A 20,779-nucleotide genomic window follows, 5' to 3' on the forward strand; every position below is an offset into this window, starting at 1 on the left:
CTTATCTATCCTTTCCAGAGCTCCTCTGCTTCCATGTGAAATTGGCACGGTAATCTGCTGCGATTTTCCTCCCTCACTCTTTTACCCGCAATGCTCATGTACTGTAAATAGGAAGGCAGAGAGCAGTCTCCCATGCCCTCTGCAACCAATGAAATCCTTCCTAGGAGGTTGGAGACAAACAGCCAATTGCCAAGCCTGATGTTCACTGAAAACGTAGCCCCAATCTGGAGGGAGCAGCAGGAGAGCAGGAGTGAAATGCTTAATCTTTTTTTTATTTATTTATTTTTTGTTGTTGTTGTTGTTCTCATACTCCCCTGTCTGGGGCATCAGCATAGAGGGCTGAGGGTGGCCACATGCTTGCTGATTTTTACCAATTTACTGTTCTCATTACGAGCAAAAATTATTTGACCTCTACGTGTCTTTTTGATCTCAGAGTGTTTCCCTTCTTACTGTCCTGCCACACACACAAAGAGAAGATGGGTTTTCAAGCCATCGATATCAAAGTTGGCCTCAGCTGTCCAATGTACGATGCACAATCACACTCCGCACATTACGTGTCACCTGCTTCACCAGCTCGGCACACAATGCATTTTAAGGGATCCTCGTCAACAGAAAGGTTCCCCATAAAGGATGCTATCCTGCTCCTGGGGACAGTCTTAAAAAGAATGAGCGAGTTTCACACAAAACTGCCTTTTTTTTTTTTTTAACCTGAATGATCCTCAGATGCATATCACGGTATTGTGTCATTGTTTGTGTCATAGGTGCTTTTCACACTTCGACTAAGCCCATTTCAAGCTTCTCGGTATCTGCACGTCTCAGTGAACAGCCAAACAGGGGAATTAGCATTTTGCTAAATCCGGCATATTTACAGTAACCTCATGAAGAGATGGCCTGTTCATTAAATTCTGTCCCATCTAAATAAACTAATAGATATAGGTAAAAAGGAAAGTAAAACATTGTGCGCTATCTTTATGTAATATCAGGCTGTGAGAGGCATAATGAAATCTGATTTGGTTTTTAGTTGTGACACTTGTATTGTTTCTCTTTTTATGATGGAACATAAACCTAACCACTTGTGATGTTAAGCCACAACAGAAATAGGCTTTGGACTGTAAAATACATTATTAGTCTGAACTAAAAGGTGTAATTCAAACTATCCAGACACTTATGATCGTAGGTTTTATTTCTGCCAATGGATTTTTTTCTCAGAGATGGAGGCTATAGAGTGAATAAGCAATGTCCTGCTGTATGTAACTATACATACCAGATATTCAATATCAAACTGAGACAAGTAGTCTCATTTATTTTCCTTTACTTTTTGTTTCACCTGCAAATTTGTTATCACGTTGAGAAGTCTGCATTAAACCAACACTTTTGGGGCCGTCATCCTTACTTGAACCTGTGCCATATTTAAAATCTCACTTAAAAGCGGTATCCTACTTAAAAAAGTACATCATATGAGCCTCCACTTGGCCTTTCCTTCAAGTTATTTACTCAATCTGCTGTCTTGTTTATCCGCTGATTACCTATATCCTTCCCCCCTAGTTGTTTTCTAGTCACATTTCCACACTCGGGAAGTGGTGTCTCCCCTTTCCCCAGCATGCAGAAAGAGGGGAGGGAGGTCGGTGAGGGAAAGAGTTGAGTCTAAGTGGAGATTAGAGTTAAAAGTGAACACCAGAGGGTGGAGCGTCACGCTCAAACCCTTCCCACATCACATGTGGCGTCTTCACTGTCTCACACTCCCTCTGCACCCCTGAAGGCCGTTGATCCTGTGCTGTGCTTCCTGCAGCAGGAGCATTTATCAGAATCAACAAGGGGTGTTTCTACTCGTGTGTGAGGGTGCATATGTGGGTCGTGCGCTCAAATTTATTGGCTGCGCATGACTGGGCGCACACGGGACACCGAGCTGAACAGGTGCTCCTCAATGAGGCAAATGGGACTTTTGGCTTAATGCAGTGTGAGCATGTGCGTCCTTTTTTTTTTTTTTTTTCTTTTCAAAAAGAAAAGAGCAAAGGAGCCATTTTTGTCACTTTTCACCAAATAAAATGTATCTGGAGCCGCAAAGCATGTTTAATCATTAAAATGAAGGTAACACAGCCCATGAAGCTTATATATAGTTTTGTTACACGTAATGAATCATCATTAGTTGATTTAGATGTTCTTGGCCATTTTACCCATTTTAGCTTTAATAGCTGTTTTTATATATATATACATATCTATATATATATATTTGTCATTTTGTTTCTTTTGTCCTGTTTTACGTTTCCTAGAGATTTAAGCTTTTAATTTGAATTCTTTTACCCATTTTGAAATTGTTGCTGTTGTAGCCAACTTATTTGATTTGCATGCTTTAGTCTTTTTTTGTTGTTTTTCCTTTTTTGGGTTGTTGTTGTTTCCTGTTTTTGTCATTTGTCGCTATTTAAGCAGTATTGTCTTTTGAAGACATTTTAGCATTCGTAGCTATTTTAGTTATTTTACTTCCCCGAGTCCTTTTTTAGGTATCCAGTCAAGTTTAGGAATAAAAATTACATGAAAATGTTTATTTCAATACATATATTTGTAAAGCCTTCAGTGAGCCACTTCAGATGGGGCTAAAGGCCGCATGTGGCTCCACAGCTGCAGGTTGCAGACCACTGACTTATGCAATGACTGTTCACTACGCCTGCTGTAACAGTGAGACAAAAAGTCATTCACTCCTACAGATTATCACCACTGGTGAGCAAGGGTAAGAAAAGCAGAGCCAGGAAGGTCATAATAAGCATGCATTCATGCACAGGGAGAACATACAACCTCCTGGACCTGAACTTTCTCACTGTGAGATTAAAAGGGCTAAATGTAACATGACTTGCAGCTTCTCAATCACTCTTTGGTGAATTTCTTTTCAAGTTTTTCAGTTAAAAGTTCATATAAGGCTCAGTTCTTTAAGTAACGACAGATGGCTTCGCATAATCTTCAAGCTATTTGATATTGAGCAGAACACATCACAGTATCGTTGCCCAGTCCAACATGTCACCTTAACAATTTCAACATCTTGCTTCACAGTTGGTCTGAGGTTCTCCTGAAAGCTGTCTGTGGTCGCAGCCAAAGCTGATACAGTCACTGATACTTTGCACAAACAACTCTGCATCTCATTAATCTGCCCACAACAGGTTTTTACTTAAGCTTTGGTCATTCGTTAATGCATATCACTTTCCTCTGAAGGCACAGTTTAAAAGAGGATCGAGTCTTTGTTTGTTCAGATATGTTGAGTTAAGTGTTTCCATTGGCTAAAACTTAATTATTCATGCACCTGTCCACTCATTTATATGTCCGAAGTGTTATTGTGTTATCATTTCAGTCAGTACATCAGTAAGCTTGTGATGTGAAACTATAGCTATCACACAATGAATTTTTTATCTTGTAGTTCCACTGGAGGACCTGGAAAATAGTCTTTTTTTTTTTTTTTAACCTCCAGCCAATCACTTCTCATCCTCTCCATCTCTGTCTGTCCCACACTGAGCGAGTAGGTGTTGAAGGTGCATTTGTGATCTCTCCGCTTAATGCACTGCAGCGTTAAAGATCAGCTTGTTAACACCGTGATCGGGGACTGCATTAGTGGCTGTGGGCACTCCTTCACTGTAACACTGGAAAAGCATAATTGAGTTACTCAACACATACACCCACACTTGAACACACACACACACACACACACGCACACACTAACACACACACACACACACGTTTACGTGGCTTTAAACGATGCTCTGAAGCCTACACTGTTGCAGAGACACTTTACATGCACACCACAGTTTGCCCTCTGGTTCCAGCCACACACCCACATTCACTCTGACACTGTCGAAACTGAAAAGCTGTGTGATTTTAATCAAAATTAAAGGAGGCACGTTGTGAATGTAAATAAGCCTATTAGCAGACTAATTAACTATATAGTACGTTTACGCTCTTCTTGGTTGGACTGCATGGAGTTCCTCTGTGGAGTGTGTATGTTCTCACCACGTCTACATGGGTTTCCTCCCACAGTCCAAAAAAAGACTGGTGTTTGAGTGTGTGTGAAAGTGAGTGTGTGTGGTTGGCTGTTTGTCCTGTCATAGACTAATAACAGATGGATAGATGTTATAAGGTGCTGCCCCTATTTTCTCCCAACATTCACCAAAACACCTATGTAAAGTATATACCCAGAAATTCTGCACCGATTTAATTGTTTTAATCTGGGGGTGTCAAGCATAAGGCCCGCAAGTGGCTTTAATCCAACTCGCCAAAACCACCAAACAAATTGTAAACATTTCAAAGAAAACATTTTATTAATATTGAGACTGTTGTAATTTTTGGTCGCAATTTTTTACTTTTGTGCAAATATGAACGTTTTTATACTCTGTGTCACGACAAAGAACAACTATAAAGTTAATATTTAAATGCTTATTATGCTCACCATTTCACCAGTTCGACCCACTCAAGATGAAATTTGTTATTTTAACTTAATATTTATGTCATGGCCATTAAGTTGATAATATAAAGACATATTAATTCAGAATTTCTTAAGCCTTTTTTGTCATTTCCCTGCAAAAATTTAAATGCAAAACAAATATAAGTTCCAGCCATCAGATGAAAGTAAACTTCGAGAATTAATGATGCTGCCTCGCTTGTGAAGGGACTTCCTTGAGTTGCATTTCTTCCCTTGAATTTGCATTCAGGTGACACTCAAGGATTTGGACTACACTTCGTCCATCCATCTTCTGAACACTCTTTTCACACTGGCTCAAGAAGGACGAACTCCACAGAAAAGAAAAAAAAAAAGCCTCATTGGCCACTGAGGTTTTACCTTCTGGAACACAGTGTCGCCTTCCTCAGAGGCTTAATGGTGTAAATTGACCAAATGCACCTGTTGTGAATATTAATTAGTCTCAAGAGTTTTGCAAGAAAAGTTGACTGTGATGTTGTGGAAGTCAAACTGAAGTTTTGAAGGTTCCGAAGGGGACACTGAATCATATGTATTCATGTCAAGATAAAGATAAGCATTATACCGGTGTTCCAGCACAGTGTTTTTTTAACAAATCTTTTTCCAAATGATGTTTGGAAACTATTCAGGCTGAAGTTTAGATTGATCTGTTTTGTTTTATTCCAGCAGTTATACAGACAGAAGATCAAGATGGGCACAGCCAGTCAGATGAAGCAGACAGAATATGAGCCTGTCACAACCTGACACGCAATAATGGTCTCATAGATAAAGCTGATAGGAGCCAAACCTTACAATTGAGGACTGCGTGCAAAAAGAAAGAAAATCCTCCTGCGAGTTGAACCTCAGTAGGAGACATAAAGCGGCGAGGAGCTCGATGAGGATTGCATACAGCATGGGAACAATGGATGGAAGGAAAGAGGCTAAGCCAGAAAGAGAAAGTGATAAATCACATTGGGAAGAAGAGAGAGAGAGAAAAACTGCAGGGAACAGGTGCGAAGACGACGGTGGCAGAAAGGGAACGGAGTGAAGATGCAACGAGGCCACGTCTGCAGTGAATGGGGTGGACTTTATCTTTGTGAATTAACCTTTTTGCAGCCTCCTCAGTTCATATTAGGTTGAGATCTGATCATTTGCTTTAGAGGATCTTTAGCACTGTAGTTTTGTGTGTGCATGTGTGTGTGTTTATGTGCGAAGAAATCTCCGACTTGAGACTCAGCTCCATTTAGCTCCTTTTTGCTCATTGCATCATTTACACAGAGGTTTATTTGTGCTTCTTAAAGCTGTTGAGTGATTTGGAAAAAAAAATATGTTTTTGTTAAATACACCAAAGAAATGAATCAAAGCTTGAAAGAAACACAGAACAGATAATTGAGCAATCACAGGGATAAACAGAAGCATTCAGGTGAACACCTTCCAGATGATTATTTCCAATCATGCTTTTTTTGAGGGTTTCACATGTTTTGGACTGAGCAGCCATACTGAGAGACCCAAGGAGGTCGTGTAGGTGATAATGACTTTTAATTATAGCCGCTTCTTGTACAGTACACAATTCCCCCTTTTAACAGGAAACACAGATCCAGTTGCAAGAGGTCTACAGATCAGGTGTAGTGGAAACAAGAGCGAATACATGTCAGCATTTCACTGCTGTGTGAAACCCTGGTTGCTGTCTGCGACCTTTTCAAATTTCTCACTGTCCTGGTGTTGCAGTTTTTTTTTTTTGTCTTTTCAGTTAAAGTCAGACAGTTTAGATAAGGATTTTCTAGTGAACCGCTTTATTTGTAACTCATTCATTTAATAACATCTGACCTGTAAAAACGACATCATTTAAAATCCAAGGACACAGCACAACACAACAGTTGTATCTTGTATCTGATGTAGTAAGCAGTATCAGAAGGTATTTGGAGCTTCTTGTCTCTTCTGTAGTCATACTCTGCATGTCCATTCAATATAATGTTTTCCCACAGGTCCATATCATATCCTCAAACTTTTGACAACCTGAGAAAAAAAATGTACTCTACAAACCTGATCAGCTGTGGACAGTTCACAAAGTTTACTCCTGAAATGAGGACTATTTCTTTTGTGGCTTTTGCGAACCACAACCACATTATGACAAGCAACTGAACTCATTCTCACAAGCTGCAGCACCACTTTATCACTTATATGTACTGCAAACGAGAAGTAGATGGAGCTCACATCGCCCCCGTGGTGCACGTATAGCGCATATCGAGGTCCTGTTTACACAACAACGTTTTCAAGTGAAACTGGAAAACCATTTGTTCCATTATGGGGGGGTGCCTGTTACAGGACAATGGTGCTCGGAGGCACTGAAAATGCAACTTTTTGAAAACTGCTTTCAAGGTGAACGTTTTTGAAAATATTCCGCCTCCGTGTCGACGACGGGAAAACACAGCTTTTCTGAAATGCTGCCACTGTGCATGCGTACCACGGCTGTACTAAATACTTCTTCTGCACACATATGAGTCGATGGACAATTACAACAATGCCGGCCTCCAGAGTGTCATGACTCCCACTCCATATTCTCCTGGGACTTGGTAGTTTTATAGTTGAGTCACTTGTAATAACAATCCATCTTGGTCGCCTGTCCATACGAATGTCTGTGTACTCACTGACTTTGTTTATAGCGTATTGTTCTCTGAATGCATGTCTTTGGTTTCATTCCAAAAAACAACCAACAGCACCCACTAGTGGCCCTACATAGTTTTCAGTATTTTTGTTGTTTGTATGTAAATGGACATTATTTTCAAAACATTGTGTAAATGGGAAACCTTTCTGAAATGAAAAATGCCAAAAATTGTGCATTTTCCCTGGAAACGTTGTGTACACTGAGCCTGATAATCAGTTTCTATTTGACTGGTTTCTTTGTAAAACTAAAACTAAAATCCCGACACTTTCTTCTCTCCTTAGAAACATGGATTTAAAACACTCCATCAACACAGAACAGCAAAACCCAAATAAAAAAAACTCCTTGCCAAACTCAAGTAATTTAAATTCTGCTCATACTTTTGGCCTGAAAAAAAGAAAAAGAAAAATACTGGTCATTGAAAATGGCTGCCATCCCAAACATCATAAAAGGTCACTGTGGATCAGATTTTCACAAGTGGTGGGTCAAGATCTAAAAGTGAGCTGCATACTAATCTGCTGTTCTGCAGGAGGATACATGCTGACCGAAGAAAGCTGTGTCATGCACTCACTGGCATTGTGTAAAAGGCTGCTGTGTGTTTGCTGAACAGATCAAACTCCTGCTTTTACACACTCTTGAGTGCGTAAAAGCACGTTTCTTCAATCTTTGTGTTCCATGCATCACTATACAGAGCCCTATACAGGTGTTAAAGAAGAGGAGAAGTTGAGGCAGAAATATGCAACACTGTGCTCCCTCACCTTGAAATGACAGTGTTCCCCTTGATAAAAGCCTAATAAGTCTAATCGGGCCTGATTAATTACACCGATAGGCACTGCGTTTGCCAGCCTAATTGATGGCTTTATCTGTGTTTCGCACTGCGCTGAAGGGATGATGGTGGTTCTCGGGAGAATCTGGTCCGATTTAAGCCAAAAGAAGGTTACTAGTGCTAGAGTATTGAAGCCAGGGTGGAAGAGGGCATCTATTGGCCCGTAGTGCAAACAGCCCAGTGGCACTTGTGTTATTTGGCGGTGGATAGGCAACGACACATCGTGACTTAAAGATGTGTACTCTATATTTTGTACCCCTCACTGATTCACTCTATAATTGAGCCTGGAGTACTTGCAGTCCCACCTAACTCATTTCTTCAAAATCACAGACCAGAAAGTGTCTGTCCCTCTCCTGAATGATGACCCAGGCTTTGTGTTAGACTCCAGGGAATAGCAATTCATTCTTTCAGCGGCCCTTTTCAAACTCAATTCTCTTGGTGATTACAAGAGAAATCAATGTGGCCTTAAGCCATGTAATCAACACTGCTCTCCTGTACAAGGCGGGGAGCCTATGCTCTTACCATTGTTATCACTGGTGTGAAACAGTACGTTACATATTTTAATTAAGTGGGTAGGAGCAGTTTTTGTTTGTAAAGTCAAGCTAAATGGCACCTTGTATCTTACACTCCTACGTAACTGTCATAGTTCTGAAGAGTTTGATTGCAATGCGGTCAATTTAAGCTTATTTAACCTTTTTGATGTCCACAAAGTAAAATTCTTTTTTTTCTATGCTCAGTAGAGAAGGCAAGCCTCATGATAAATTATCTTCTTAACTATTGCCTCATCTACAGCTCTTTATCAGATAGCCATGCATTCACAGGGAGAACATGCAAACTCCCAAGGTTCCTTCACTTGTATTTTCCCTGCTTATGTATGTATGTGCACAGCTCAGAAACACATATATTCAAAGACTTATACACATTACGTATGTTTTTGTCACGTTTGTTGTCTTTTGTTCTGCGCCAGCCTCTTGCAGGCGTTCGTCCTGTAAGGTATCTTCGACTTCAGAGCCTCTGGGTCGCAGGGATTCATGTACTCTATATTTATCTGGCTCTATGATTTATTAATAGTCTCCTCGGTATGCGCATTACTAAAAATACATTGGCGGCAGAGCACCTCATGCAGCATCAAGCTAAGAAAGGCAGAGAGATTCGTCAACTCAGCAGTTTTCTACCGTAGCAACATGCACGTCTGGGATGATCCAAGGAGTCAGGTTACTTCAGTATACTATAATCTCTGACTCAGCACCGCAGTGACCCAATCCTCCGATATGTTGATAACATGACGCAGCAGGTCAGATGTTTAGACCCAGGAGTGACTTATCAAGGTTTTTTATGAGTGTTTCTGCATCTCTCCTGCTGTCTTTTTTTCCAGTATGAATACTTCAATGCAGTGCTGATCAACGAGGTGGACGAGGAAGGGAACAGCGTGGAGCTTGGAGGAGAGTTCATCCTGCAGCCCAACGATCATTTCAACAACCTTTCAGTCAACCTGAGCCTCAGCGTGGTGCAAGTGCCCACCAACATGTACAACAAAGGTACGTCCACGTTGAAGCACAAAGTTCATGCACGTACATCACATGAATGTGTGTCAGGCGGAGGACTTGAGTTCATTAACTGTAACTCTTTGGATCATCCCTGCCACACTGACTTAATTAGCAGTTAAATAATTACACTTCTGCTAATTCACTGTCCTCTCTGTCCAAACATTGAAGTCACAGCCTTGTGCAATGCTCGGTGGACAGAGTGAATGTCATGTTGGCTTAACCCAGCTACCAGAAGTAAGGAAATTATGTGAAGGGAGAGAGAAGAAAAGAGGGGGGGGGTAGCAAATTAGAAAGAAAGTAGGTTAAGTCAGACTGATGGAAGGTCTGAGCAACAGATTAATTGCGGCTAGGTGGAAAAAAAGAGAGCGAGCAAGTGAGAGTGACGGGAGGAGAGTGAATGAAATGGAATTAAATGAAATGAATAAAAGTGGTAGAAAAGTGAGTTTGGCAGCCTGGCAGCCTGATACGGGGAGAGGAAGAGTAATTTTGATTCGATTCACAAGCAAATGAGTAAAATCTCACACACACATACACGTGCACATGCATGTCCCCGGCTTCAAGGGTTTCAGATGTGCAGGCTTTGTTCGCACATAACGTGGATGTATTGGCAGACACTTCAGGGAGCTCGCGAGTTAAAGTCTCTCTGTTCCATGAAAGGATGCAGAGAGGCTTGTCCTCAGAAGAAGAAACTGCTTGAGAAGGATGGATACTTCTCGTTTTTTTCTTTCAACATTTAACCTGGAACGAAGCGACATACATAAGAACATACAAAATGTGATGTGGGGGAGATTTGGCCTGAAGATACTTGTCAGCATGTCCATACTTTCTAATCGGATTTAGATATTTTAGATTTGAGATCAAAGAAAAAACTGTGCTGACAGTGGGTAATAAATGGTATTGAGTACAGCCTGTGAGGTTCGCCATGGTTAGGATCTGCTCCACCATTGTTTGTTGCCCGTTCTTAAACAGATAATGGCCCTGTCATGAGTTTATATGTTACTCTACAATAACCCCACAATATATCGCTATACTGGGGCTAAAATTCAAAGGTTTGAATGTTACTCTCCTCGTCTCAATTGTTCACAGTTCCCTCAAAACAACAAAACAAAAACAAAACATTTGCTTATTGTAATAAAATTCTCTTGTGAATAATTTTTCTGAATCTGTGGAATACATCTTTAAATATTCGCATGGCCGCTACTCTGGAATTGTGTGTGTTCATGTTTCTTCGTCACTCCGTTGTGACATGATGTCATTAATATTTTCATGTATAATTTTGACCTCAATGAATAAGTATGTAGGTGATAGGACAGAAAAGAGCTTTTTTTCCTGAGGAACAAAAGGCTCATTAATCACGATGACATGCAATTAAAGTCGATCAGTTTTAGCAGCACATCCATGAGTTTCAATATCTCATGAATGATACAGGGAAATTAGCAGTTACCACTTTAAATTCTGGTGGAGTTACTTCACTAGTCACTGAAAATGAGCTGGTTACTGGGGAAAGTAGCTGTTGGATTACTTTCACCTCTCTCTGAAAGAAACGGCAGCACGTTTATTTCATAATCAGCCGTTTCCTCATTACTGATCAAAACAGTGAAGCAGTGCAGCACATAGTATACACATGCTGTATTTTATAATTTAATATCCAATATTAAAAATGTGCAAAAGCTGATTTGTACCTCTGACTTTGCCTTATTGATTTTAAAAAGTAATCAAGGCAAGGCGGCTTTATTTGTGAAGCACATTTCAGCAACAACACAATTCAAAGGGCTTCGCAGTAACAAACATGTACGGTTGGGGAGAGCAATGAAAAAGGTGAATAAAAAACAAGGGGAAGATAAAACATGAACACAATGAAATAAAACAAAAGAACAAGTAATTAAAAAGGAGAACATGAAAACTAAGAATGCTAAAAGTGTTCAAGTGAAGACTGAAGGTGAGCACTAACTTTTAATCTCACATCTTTTCCTCCAAAAAACCACTACTTCAGTTTTCATCTTTGTGTAACATCCAAAGGTTACCCACTTCGATCTAATCTATTTCTTTTATTTCATGTACGGCACTGGGAATTGCCTTGGGTCTGAATGGTGCTATATAGAAATACAGATTCTTCGCCTTGCCTTCAATCCCTTCATTCAGTTGTTATATTGGACTGTAGCCTCCTGGTGAGAGAGTGGTGTCAATCTGTGTGTCATCTGCATAGTTACTATAGCACGTTTTGTTGTTACCTAAAGTCTGGGCCAGTAGTAGCAGAGCAGGGTTGTGAAACATAAGGCCTGTGGGCCAAAACCGGCCCGCAAGAGGCTCCAATCTGACCCCGAACACATGAACATTTTCATCACATATACTCTGTGCCACAACAACAACAAACAAAAACTTTAAAGTTTACTTTCAGAGGTTAGAATGGAAATATTTTACCAGTTCAGCCCACACAAGATGAAATTGTGCTGTATGTGGCCCCTGAACTAAAACCTGCTTTTTGCATTTTAGAATGTAAACAGAAGTGAGCCCAGGATGGAGCCTTGAGGAACTCCACATGTAATTTTGCTCCAATTACCGATTGACACTTAGAAGTCATAGAAGACTGAGTGTATGCGTGTACGTGTGTGTGTGTGTGTGTGTGTGTGTGTGTGTGTGTGTGTGTGTGTGTGTGTGTGTGTGTGTGTGTGTGTGTGTGTGTGTGTGTGTGTGTGTGTGTGTGTGTGTGTGTGTGTGTGTGTGTGTGTGTGTGTGTGTGTGTGTGTGTGTGTGTGTGATGTTATTGATGGAATCTGTTTTTCCGGGGATACCTCACTGTCCCATCAGTATTTTGAATGAAAGGAGAAGCTGTTTTCCTACATGCAGCCGTCAGTCGCTGTCATCTGTACAATTTTTTCCCCCAATGCTTCTGAAGAGCTGGCTGTAGCCTCGGCAGTTCATAAATTGTTTTGGTGTCGGCAGTGATAAATGTGTGTTTTACTCCATGATAGCCGAAAGATTCTCGCCCCTGGAGATTAATCGCAGGGGGGAGCGTGCTGTTATCAAACATCCATCTTCCAGCCTCATATTGCAACAAAACACAGCCCATACAATCATTTTTAAGAGCATCCATGACAGGAACATGTAGTATGGATCCACAAAGGCTTGGGCGCATTTCAAGCAGGTCAATATTTTCTAATAACTGAACCCTGAAGTGTTCATATCCGTATTAGTAGACGACAGCCTTCTGAAACATGTCTGTCTAAAGATATTTTTCCAGAGGTTCTCTGACAGCTGTTTAAAAGATTTTTTATTTTTTTTCTAAAATAAGTAAACTCAAATTCAGTGTAATGTCAACATGTGTGATTTGACATAGCATGCAGGCTTTGTGGAATCAAATATGTAGTGTTTGACTCTGTAGTAAACTCTAAAAACTATTTAATTCATATCTGATAACAGTAACATTTCTATAAAAAAATATTTTGTATATTTCTGGAACTGTTAACTTTGTAGCGACTAGATTAACTGGATTTATTTTGAATCGTATTATTAGAAAAATGTGTAAAGAGTGAGTGCTTCTGCCCCTTTTTCCAGAAAAACCTCACCTTTCTATGTCTGACAATCCTGAGTGTTTTTGACCAAACTAAGAAGCTCATGTTTGGTATTTGCGGCCCTGGTGAATCTTGTTTCTGACGGGATCATCAAACTGAGAGTGTCCTGGAAGATAGCATGATGAACGGTCGTAAAAACTCAATTTAGGTACATTCAGGTGATTTTTGAATTGTCTAGATTGTAGTTCAGGTGATATGAAAAAAAAAAAAGAGCAAAAAGATATACTGCAGATCCCACATAATACATTGTGATCTTTTTTTTTTTTTCATTTCAACTATTTCTTCAGTTAATAATTAAAAGGGAAATTAACAACATAATACTGAACCAAATTATTTTCTTCCCGTGTCCTGGCAACACAAAAGCTTTGCTCCTCCAGATCAGAAATCTGACACTTCTAAAAACAAAATGCTTAAAAATAGCCCAATGAGAGCAGACTGGATATTTCCGGTATAAAAAAAAAAGTGACGATAAAGAAATGCTCTGCAAGTGTATGAGATCTATTACAAGTTCTTCAAGTTTTTGAACAATTAACTATTCAGAAAATATTATTAAAGTACATGAAGTTTTTCTTGATATATTCGCTTAAATTTCCTTTCAAAAGCTCCTTTTTATAATTTCAATTGAAAATGAATATTTACCACATATATATCTGTAACTATTTGGGACTGTTATGTTTCTGCTCTTGCTCATTTTCGTCTAACCCCATCCTCTTATCATTGGAGATAACTCAATAACATGAATAATGCAAATGTCAATAAGTTGGTTTCAGATATCTCAGATCTCTCGGAATAGTGTGGCAAATAAGTGACTCGGTCTTTTAATCTGAGTACGCATACTCATGTGAATATACAGAATCATGGCGGCTCCTTTGTTCGGACTGACACGAGGAGTGCATTAGTTGAGATGAATTTAAATGACAGCTTAGGGTGAAACTGGAGCCCATACTCGCTTCCTCATTATGATGACTTCAGATTGTAATAGACACTCAAACTGCATCAGAAGTGACTGTATTGTTGTGTAAATGGAGCCTGGATCGAATCCAGCCTCCTCTCCACTTCACTCCATAGAGGTGGAGGGGTGTTTACTATCAAGAGAGGGCTTTAGTGAGCGAGCTTCCAGAAGAATTATTCAATCATGGCTTATTGGCATGACTGTTGACAGCAGAACAATGTTGCCAGCTTGGAGATGATGGGAAATGTGTTATCTGCTCTCCCTTCTCTCTGCCCATTAGGTACTTGTCTGTCTGTCTGTCTGCCTCTCAGTAATGTTCTCTGTCTCTCCGTCAGCCTGTTTTGTTTCTCCACCTCTCTCGGAAGGGCATTGTTTTTCTGCCTCACTGTAGGATTGTGTCTGTTCGTCCTTTTCTGCATCCATCATCCGCATCACTCTGCTTCTGGACCAAGAAGGAAGCAGCTGTAATAAGCTTGACTTCCTGGTCTCCAACTAGTGCACGCACCGCTCCCTCAGGCTGTAAACTGAAAATAAACTTCAGTTATTGGATATAGAGCGTGGATGGAATTATGGGTAAAACATATAGATTCACATCTGTATGTGCGCACAGACAACGGGGGGGGGGGGGGGGGGGTCTTTTGTGTGAGCTGGAATATTTTAAACTTTATCTCTTTATTAAGAAAACATATACACGGGTTATATGTTTAATGCAACCCACATAAACAGTACCGGTATTCAAATATACAAAAATGTCACCTACACTGTACTTTAATGTTTCTTTCGTTTAAATTGAATTTGTTTTCAGCTTAGAGCTGTCCATGAGTGTGTGTCAGGTTGTATTAAAATCCAAAGTGGTGTGACTTCTTGGGAGGGATGTGGGGAAGTCGACCCTCTCTTCTGGTGTATGTACCCTACCTTCCGCTGAGCATGTTTACTGCAGGGTGGGATAGTATTTATCGCCCCTGCAGAGTGATTAAAGCTTCTTTACTGGACTAAAAAAAAAATACAAAAATCTTCCAAAAATGTATTTTAAGTCTAAGCAGAGCTGTCATCTCTCAACCTCAGAGAGAGAAACTCAGATCATTTTCAACATGAAAGATGTTTTTTTTTTTTTTTAACCCATAGGCAATACGTGACATGTGTTTATAGTCTGTAGGAGTTATATTAAGTGTCTATGACTGGTTACATCCGTAACATTTATCATTCTCTTACATTTTATTTTGTCTGTACCATTGATTTTTTTTAATCTTTTTTTTAACAAACTCTTTTCACCAAGGTTGATTTTTGGGTCTTGACTTGAAAGTTTAACCAAATATTGTTTGGAAGATCGTTCACAATCAATCATACCGCTGCTCTTCTTTAATCTCGGTTTTCTATACAAGCATCTTTTCACTCAGATTTTTCTGCTCACAATTCTTTTTTTTTTGTCTCCGTCTGTAATAAATAGGCTCTGATAGTGATCTGTGGATCTGCGGTGTGTGATAAGATAAACAGGAGAAATCATTCCTACAATGTTAATGTTTCTAACTCTGACTAACTCAGTGTCCATGTTTTGTTTTTTTTTCCTCAGACTCTGCAATAGTCAATGGAGTTTTCTGGTCTGAGGCCTTGAACAAAGTCTTTGTGGATAACTTTGAAAAAGACCCTTCACTCATATGGCAGTACTTTGGTAGTGCCAAGGGCTTTTTCAGACAGTATCCAGGTATGTAAGTGTGTGTTTAATATGTCGGTGGATTTTTAGAATGATTAAATGTTTTGTCTGCTAAAGCAGGACAGCTTGTGTGAATAACTGAGGGGTAGCAAGGTGGCAGAGAAGAGAACATGGGAAGGAAAACTTTGGTAAAAGTAAAAGACAGACCGACGATAATGTTTGCAAACACCAGAGAAAGAGTTACCATCATCATTAAAAAATAAAATTAACTAACCAAACAGGTAGAGTGAATTGAATAGTAGATGCTGTATATTTAGTGAAGCTGTGAAATTGGTTTCATTGAAACTCTTATGGCGGTCGATTATCAAGTTAAGGAATTTTTTTTCTTTTGAATCTGTATTCAAAAGTTTTTTTGTTTTTTTTTAAGTTTCTCTCGTTGTGCCGTTATAAGACTTTCTCGTGTATTCATTGTGAGTGCGGCAATCCAGAATGAAGTCATTGTTCTAGATGCTGTACCACATTCGCCACAGAGATATTGATATAGAATTACACATATCGATACTCAATTTACTGTTGCATTAGCACAATATATTTTCACTTAATCAACAGGTTTCAAATGTATTGCAGATTATTACTTTACATCAGCAGACTCGTAGTGATGATTTGTCTGTAACTACAAAATGTGTCATTTCATATTGAAATGCTTGATTAAGAAAATAGAAGTAGTATTTGCTGTATTAAAAAAATAAGATGTAAAGCACCCACCAGCCACTTCATTAAGAACACTACTCTAATATAATATAATCGAGAGCCCCAACTTTTCCCTTAATTCTGCTTGTACAAAGAAACACCTCTCTGAATGAAGCAGTAAAACTCACCTCTACTGCAAACTCCAATCAAAAATCAAAAATGATCAATGTTGTGAGAGTTAAAGCTGCTCCAATGGCCTCAATCTTTGTAAAAGCTGAATTTAGTTCGATGAACGGGATTTGATTAGATTAGATTATGCCTGTGTACTTGTGGAAAAAAAAAAGTGGTTGATAGTGCTAAAAGCCAAAGTTATAATGTCATCTCTATTTGGTTAGGAAGACTTGTGTAAATTTCTTACATCAAAAATGGTTAAACATGTATTACTCTTTCGTAAGCTGGGCTGTATGACTTGTTCAGGACTTGAACTCAAAGTTAGGGACTTGGGCTTAACACGGGACTTGAAAGCAAATACTTGCAAAAAAACAGAAGTAGTTTTATGAATGGATGCAAATTTTTTTTCTACCACAAAATTCTCCTTTTGCCACGGCATTATTTGAGGCAGTAAGATCTCATTTCATTTCATCGTTTTTGTGCATGATGTGTGACGCTCTCTAAGGAATCAAATGGAAGCCTGATGAACATGGAGTCATCGCTTTTGACTGTCGAAACCGGAAGTGGTACATCCAAGCAGCCACCTCTCCGAAGGATGTGGTGATCCTGGTGGATGTCAGCGGCAGCATGAAGGGTCTGAGACTGACCATTGCCCGGCAGACCGTCTCCTCCATACTGGACACTCTTGGAGACGACGATTTTTTCAACATCATTGCTGTAAGTTCATGCAAAGCCACACATGCACACAAACGCAACATGGTACCACATCCCCTCTGTCTCGGTTCAGAGGGAAAGCTGGAACAAATCAGCTTTTCCTCTTGTCACGCTCACAACCACTTAGCAGTTATCTGAATGAAGATTTGAAATGCAAAAGAGGCCGTTTGTGATTGGTTCCCGCCTCGGGCACATAAACTATTGTTATCGTATTTCAGTCTGATGCAACTCTGCAATAATCTGTGTGTGTGTGTGTGTGTGTGTGTGTGTGTGTGTGTGTGTGTGTGTGTGTGTGTGTGTGTGTGTGTGTGTGTGTGTGTGTGTGTGTGTGTGTGTGTGTGTGTGTGTGTGTGTGTGTGTGTGTGTATCCAGTGCTGTTCGCCATCAAAACAGAGCGAGTTAATTCAAATCTTTTTCCACACTAAACCAAGTTTTCAGTATCATTTAATATCCTTGTCATGTTATTTTGAAAAGTCTTCGTTTGAAATATAAATAAAAAGGGGGATTTGGCAATCGGGCAGAAACATATTGTTTTTCACAGACACTGTTTAAAAAGATGTGTCACTTTGACTCGCGTGTTTATACTTTCATCTTTTTATTTGTGACATTTATTACTATGGTACTTTCACTGGGTTGCACACATTCTGTATGGAAAACATGATTATTGTGTCAAAAGTATCAGCAGTACTGGAACAAATTACCGTATGTACACACTTGGCAGAAAAGTAGAAGTAGTACTCAATGCAATGAGAGTTTGTGCACACACACACACACACACACACACACACACACACACACACACACACACACACACACACACACACACACAAAGATTAGAGCAAAATTCCTGGCTTTGAACGAACACACTCCCATTGTCATCCATGGACTTTGAAGTTTAATTCATACTGATGCATTTAAATGGGAATTGAGTATTATCACAGGATGCCAGCCACTGGGCGCATTGTGAACTCCATAGTTGAGCGTGTGCATATGTGTTTGTCCTTTTTATCAAGATGTGTGAAGTTTGGAACATTGCCACACAGTTTTATTATATGCATGACCATTAAAACTCCTCTGTTTTCCTCCAGTACAATGAGGAATTGCATTATGTGGAGCCGTGCCTGAACGGGACTCTGGTCCAGGCAGATGTCACCAACAAAGACGTAAGTCTACTTTCCCTGTCCTCTGTTGCTTTCTCTTATTCAGTCATTGATTTGAATTTATGTGGCCAAGCCTCTGGTCGGGTCAGGATTGCTGATCCATGTCAGCACAAAGTGATTGGAGGTTTAGACCTTACAAGTATATACTTGTTTTATCCTTACTGGGGTCACCGAGGGCTGGAACGGATCCTAGCCAGCAGAGGGGAGAAGGAGAATGAACACACTGGCACCAGTCCATCTCAGAACCAACACACACATTCACATCTGCAGTTTAGAGCCGTTGATGAAATGAACAGCTATGTTCCAGCACGGTGGGAGGAGGCTGGGATACCTGAATAAAAGACACTGCAAGCTGCAGTGGAACATTTTTAAACTTTAACCAGGATCATCGCTCGCAGTGGGACAACAGCACTAGACACTAACATTGTGTCGCCATGACAGTTATTTATAAATCACATGTGTGTAGTACACGCACAGCCTAGAAAGTATCGTTAACAGAGTTTACATTGCAAATTGTTTTTCATCAATAATCACACTTCTTCATATAAACCTTCGCTGAGTGTGTGTGAAAGGAGGAACTATGTGAGAATGCATGAGAGGAAGAGCGAGAGGGTTTAATGTGTTTTTCTTTTTTGTTTTTCTTTGAGACAGGGATGTCAAACATAAGGCTCATGGGCTGAAACTGGCCAGCAAGATGCTTCAGTCCAGATCGTCAAGCCAACACAAGTCGAATTGTAGATATTTCAAAGAAAACATTGCTTCTTTTTTTTTTTATATAAAAAGCAAACCAACTTTAGTTTCAAAAGCTGTCGGCAGTAAAACAATGTCTCTGATGCTCACAGTATGTATATACTAGATCCCCAGGCGCCAGCTAAAGATCCATCTCTTTCAGTTTCATGAAAATTACATTTAAAAATTTAACTTTTAACCTCTATTCGTCCGGGCCAAACGTTTGGGACGCAGCTGTTTACTCGCGCATGCATGGATGACTTCCTACTCGCCGCGTGCAAGTACTGCAGAATTGTGCGAGTGTGTGGGTTTCTGTTGGTGTTTCCGTTTGTTCCTGTTTACTTCTTAGCGAGTGTACACTTATGCATATGGATTAACATTGTGTGTTTAATTCCAGATGGTAGTTTAATGTGGTGCGAGTCATCCAGCTAAGGGGGGGGAGGCAGTCTGCACCAGTAGATAAGGCTAATGTCTTTGACTTCAACTTGAGGGGAGGGAGTGGCTGTCACACTGGAGACTTAAACCTACTGATCTGTCTTTCCATATTTGGGTTTCTTTCTACCCAAAACTTTTAACTGGGCAAGGAACACATGCAGTCAGGTTTCTATGTGACACTCATTTATTTGGCTGTATAAGTGAGTCGTCGTTTCGGCTAATTACGTTTGTCTCCCGGCATTACGCGAGGTAAAATCCATCGCGTCCTGATTAGACATCTCACCTGCACTTCTCTGGCGGCTCTTGAAGGGAAACCGTTTTTAACCGTACCTGCTTCAACTAAGGTCCTCAAAATGCTGTTTACATTATTTTCTCTAAAGGGAACAAAATGTTTTAGAATGGAAAAGTTTTTCTGAGGTGACGTTTTAATCATCAACAGATGTTTGTTTCCTGAAAATTGGTTTTAAATTGATCAAATTACCAATTGTGTAATATTTTTCACAAGTTATTGAAGAACACTAAGAACAATGATGTTCAAATAATATGCAGCAGTGCCCAAGTTAATTTAGGTTTCCTTCCAACCCTTTTACTTTTTGTCATATTTGGATTTAGTTTCTTCACTCCGCATGTTCTCCAATTCGCATCGGATTCCGCTCTAAACTGAAAAACTGCAAACAAAAACAGGAGTTCACCAGTTATTATTCATCCGTTCATTTTCGATACAACTCTTGTTCGTTTCTGGAGCCAATCTGAGATCGGCCCACTATATGGCCCCCAATTTACCTCAAGCACATGTGCTTGGACTGTGGAGGGAGTCCAGGGTATGGAGAGAAAACTCATGCATGCACAGGCAGAACATGCAAGCTCAGGAAGAGAAAAGCTCCTAAAACCAGACTCCAGCTCTCAAATAAAGCAGAATATGACACTGATACTATTGGTTTGACATCACAATGCTCACTGTAGTGTTGCTGATTTAATGTTAGTATACAGCTGTGCTACTCACATTATGATTTTGTCCAAATGCTACATGCTACATGCTACATATGATTAAAGTAGAACTGATCCGCTCTGATTAACAGCGAGCTGGAGCATCACAAAAAGTGATGTGGTGAAAGGAAAACCTCTTTTCAGGTGCGGTGCGTTTCCTTTGCTAGAAAAAACATCTCAGTGGGCACCGTAAGTTTTTTTCCAAACCTTGGGGAAAAAAAAAGGTCGGCATACGACCACCGGCGATTTGT

At 39.9% G+C, this 20,779-nt stretch overlaps 1 protein-coding gene across 3 annotated transcripts in view; it reads left to right on the top strand.

The window, feature by feature from the left end:
- The window catches only part of cacna2d3a (calcium channel, voltage-dependent, alpha 2/delta subunit 3a), a gene marked incomplete at its 3' end in the record, with an annotated part of 115,265 nt that overhangs the window by 39,487 nt on the left and 54,999 nt on the right, over positions 1-20,779 (top strand). For all 3 annotated transcript variants that reach the window (XR_013935565.1, XR_013935566.1, XM_080469910.1), the window contains exons 5-8: positions 9,296-9,458; positions 15,562-15,693; positions 17,009-17,220; positions 18,306-18,380. Coding sequence is in view for 1 of the 3 variants with exons in the window: in XM_080469910.1 (XP_080326036.1) it covers positions 9,296-9,458; positions 15,562-15,693; positions 17,009-17,220; positions 18,306-18,380 (582 nt within the window). The remainder of the gene's footprint in view (positions 1-9,295; positions 9,459-15,561; positions 15,694-17,008; positions 17,221-18,305; positions 18,381-20,779) is intronic.

The sequence above is a fragment of the Lipophrys pholis genome, assembly GCF_963383615.2.
Source record: "Lipophrys pholis genome assembly, chromosome: 8".
Taxonomy (NCBI): domain Eukaryota; kingdom Metazoa; phylum Chordata; class Actinopteri; order Blenniiformes; family Blenniidae; genus Lipophrys; species Lipophrys pholis.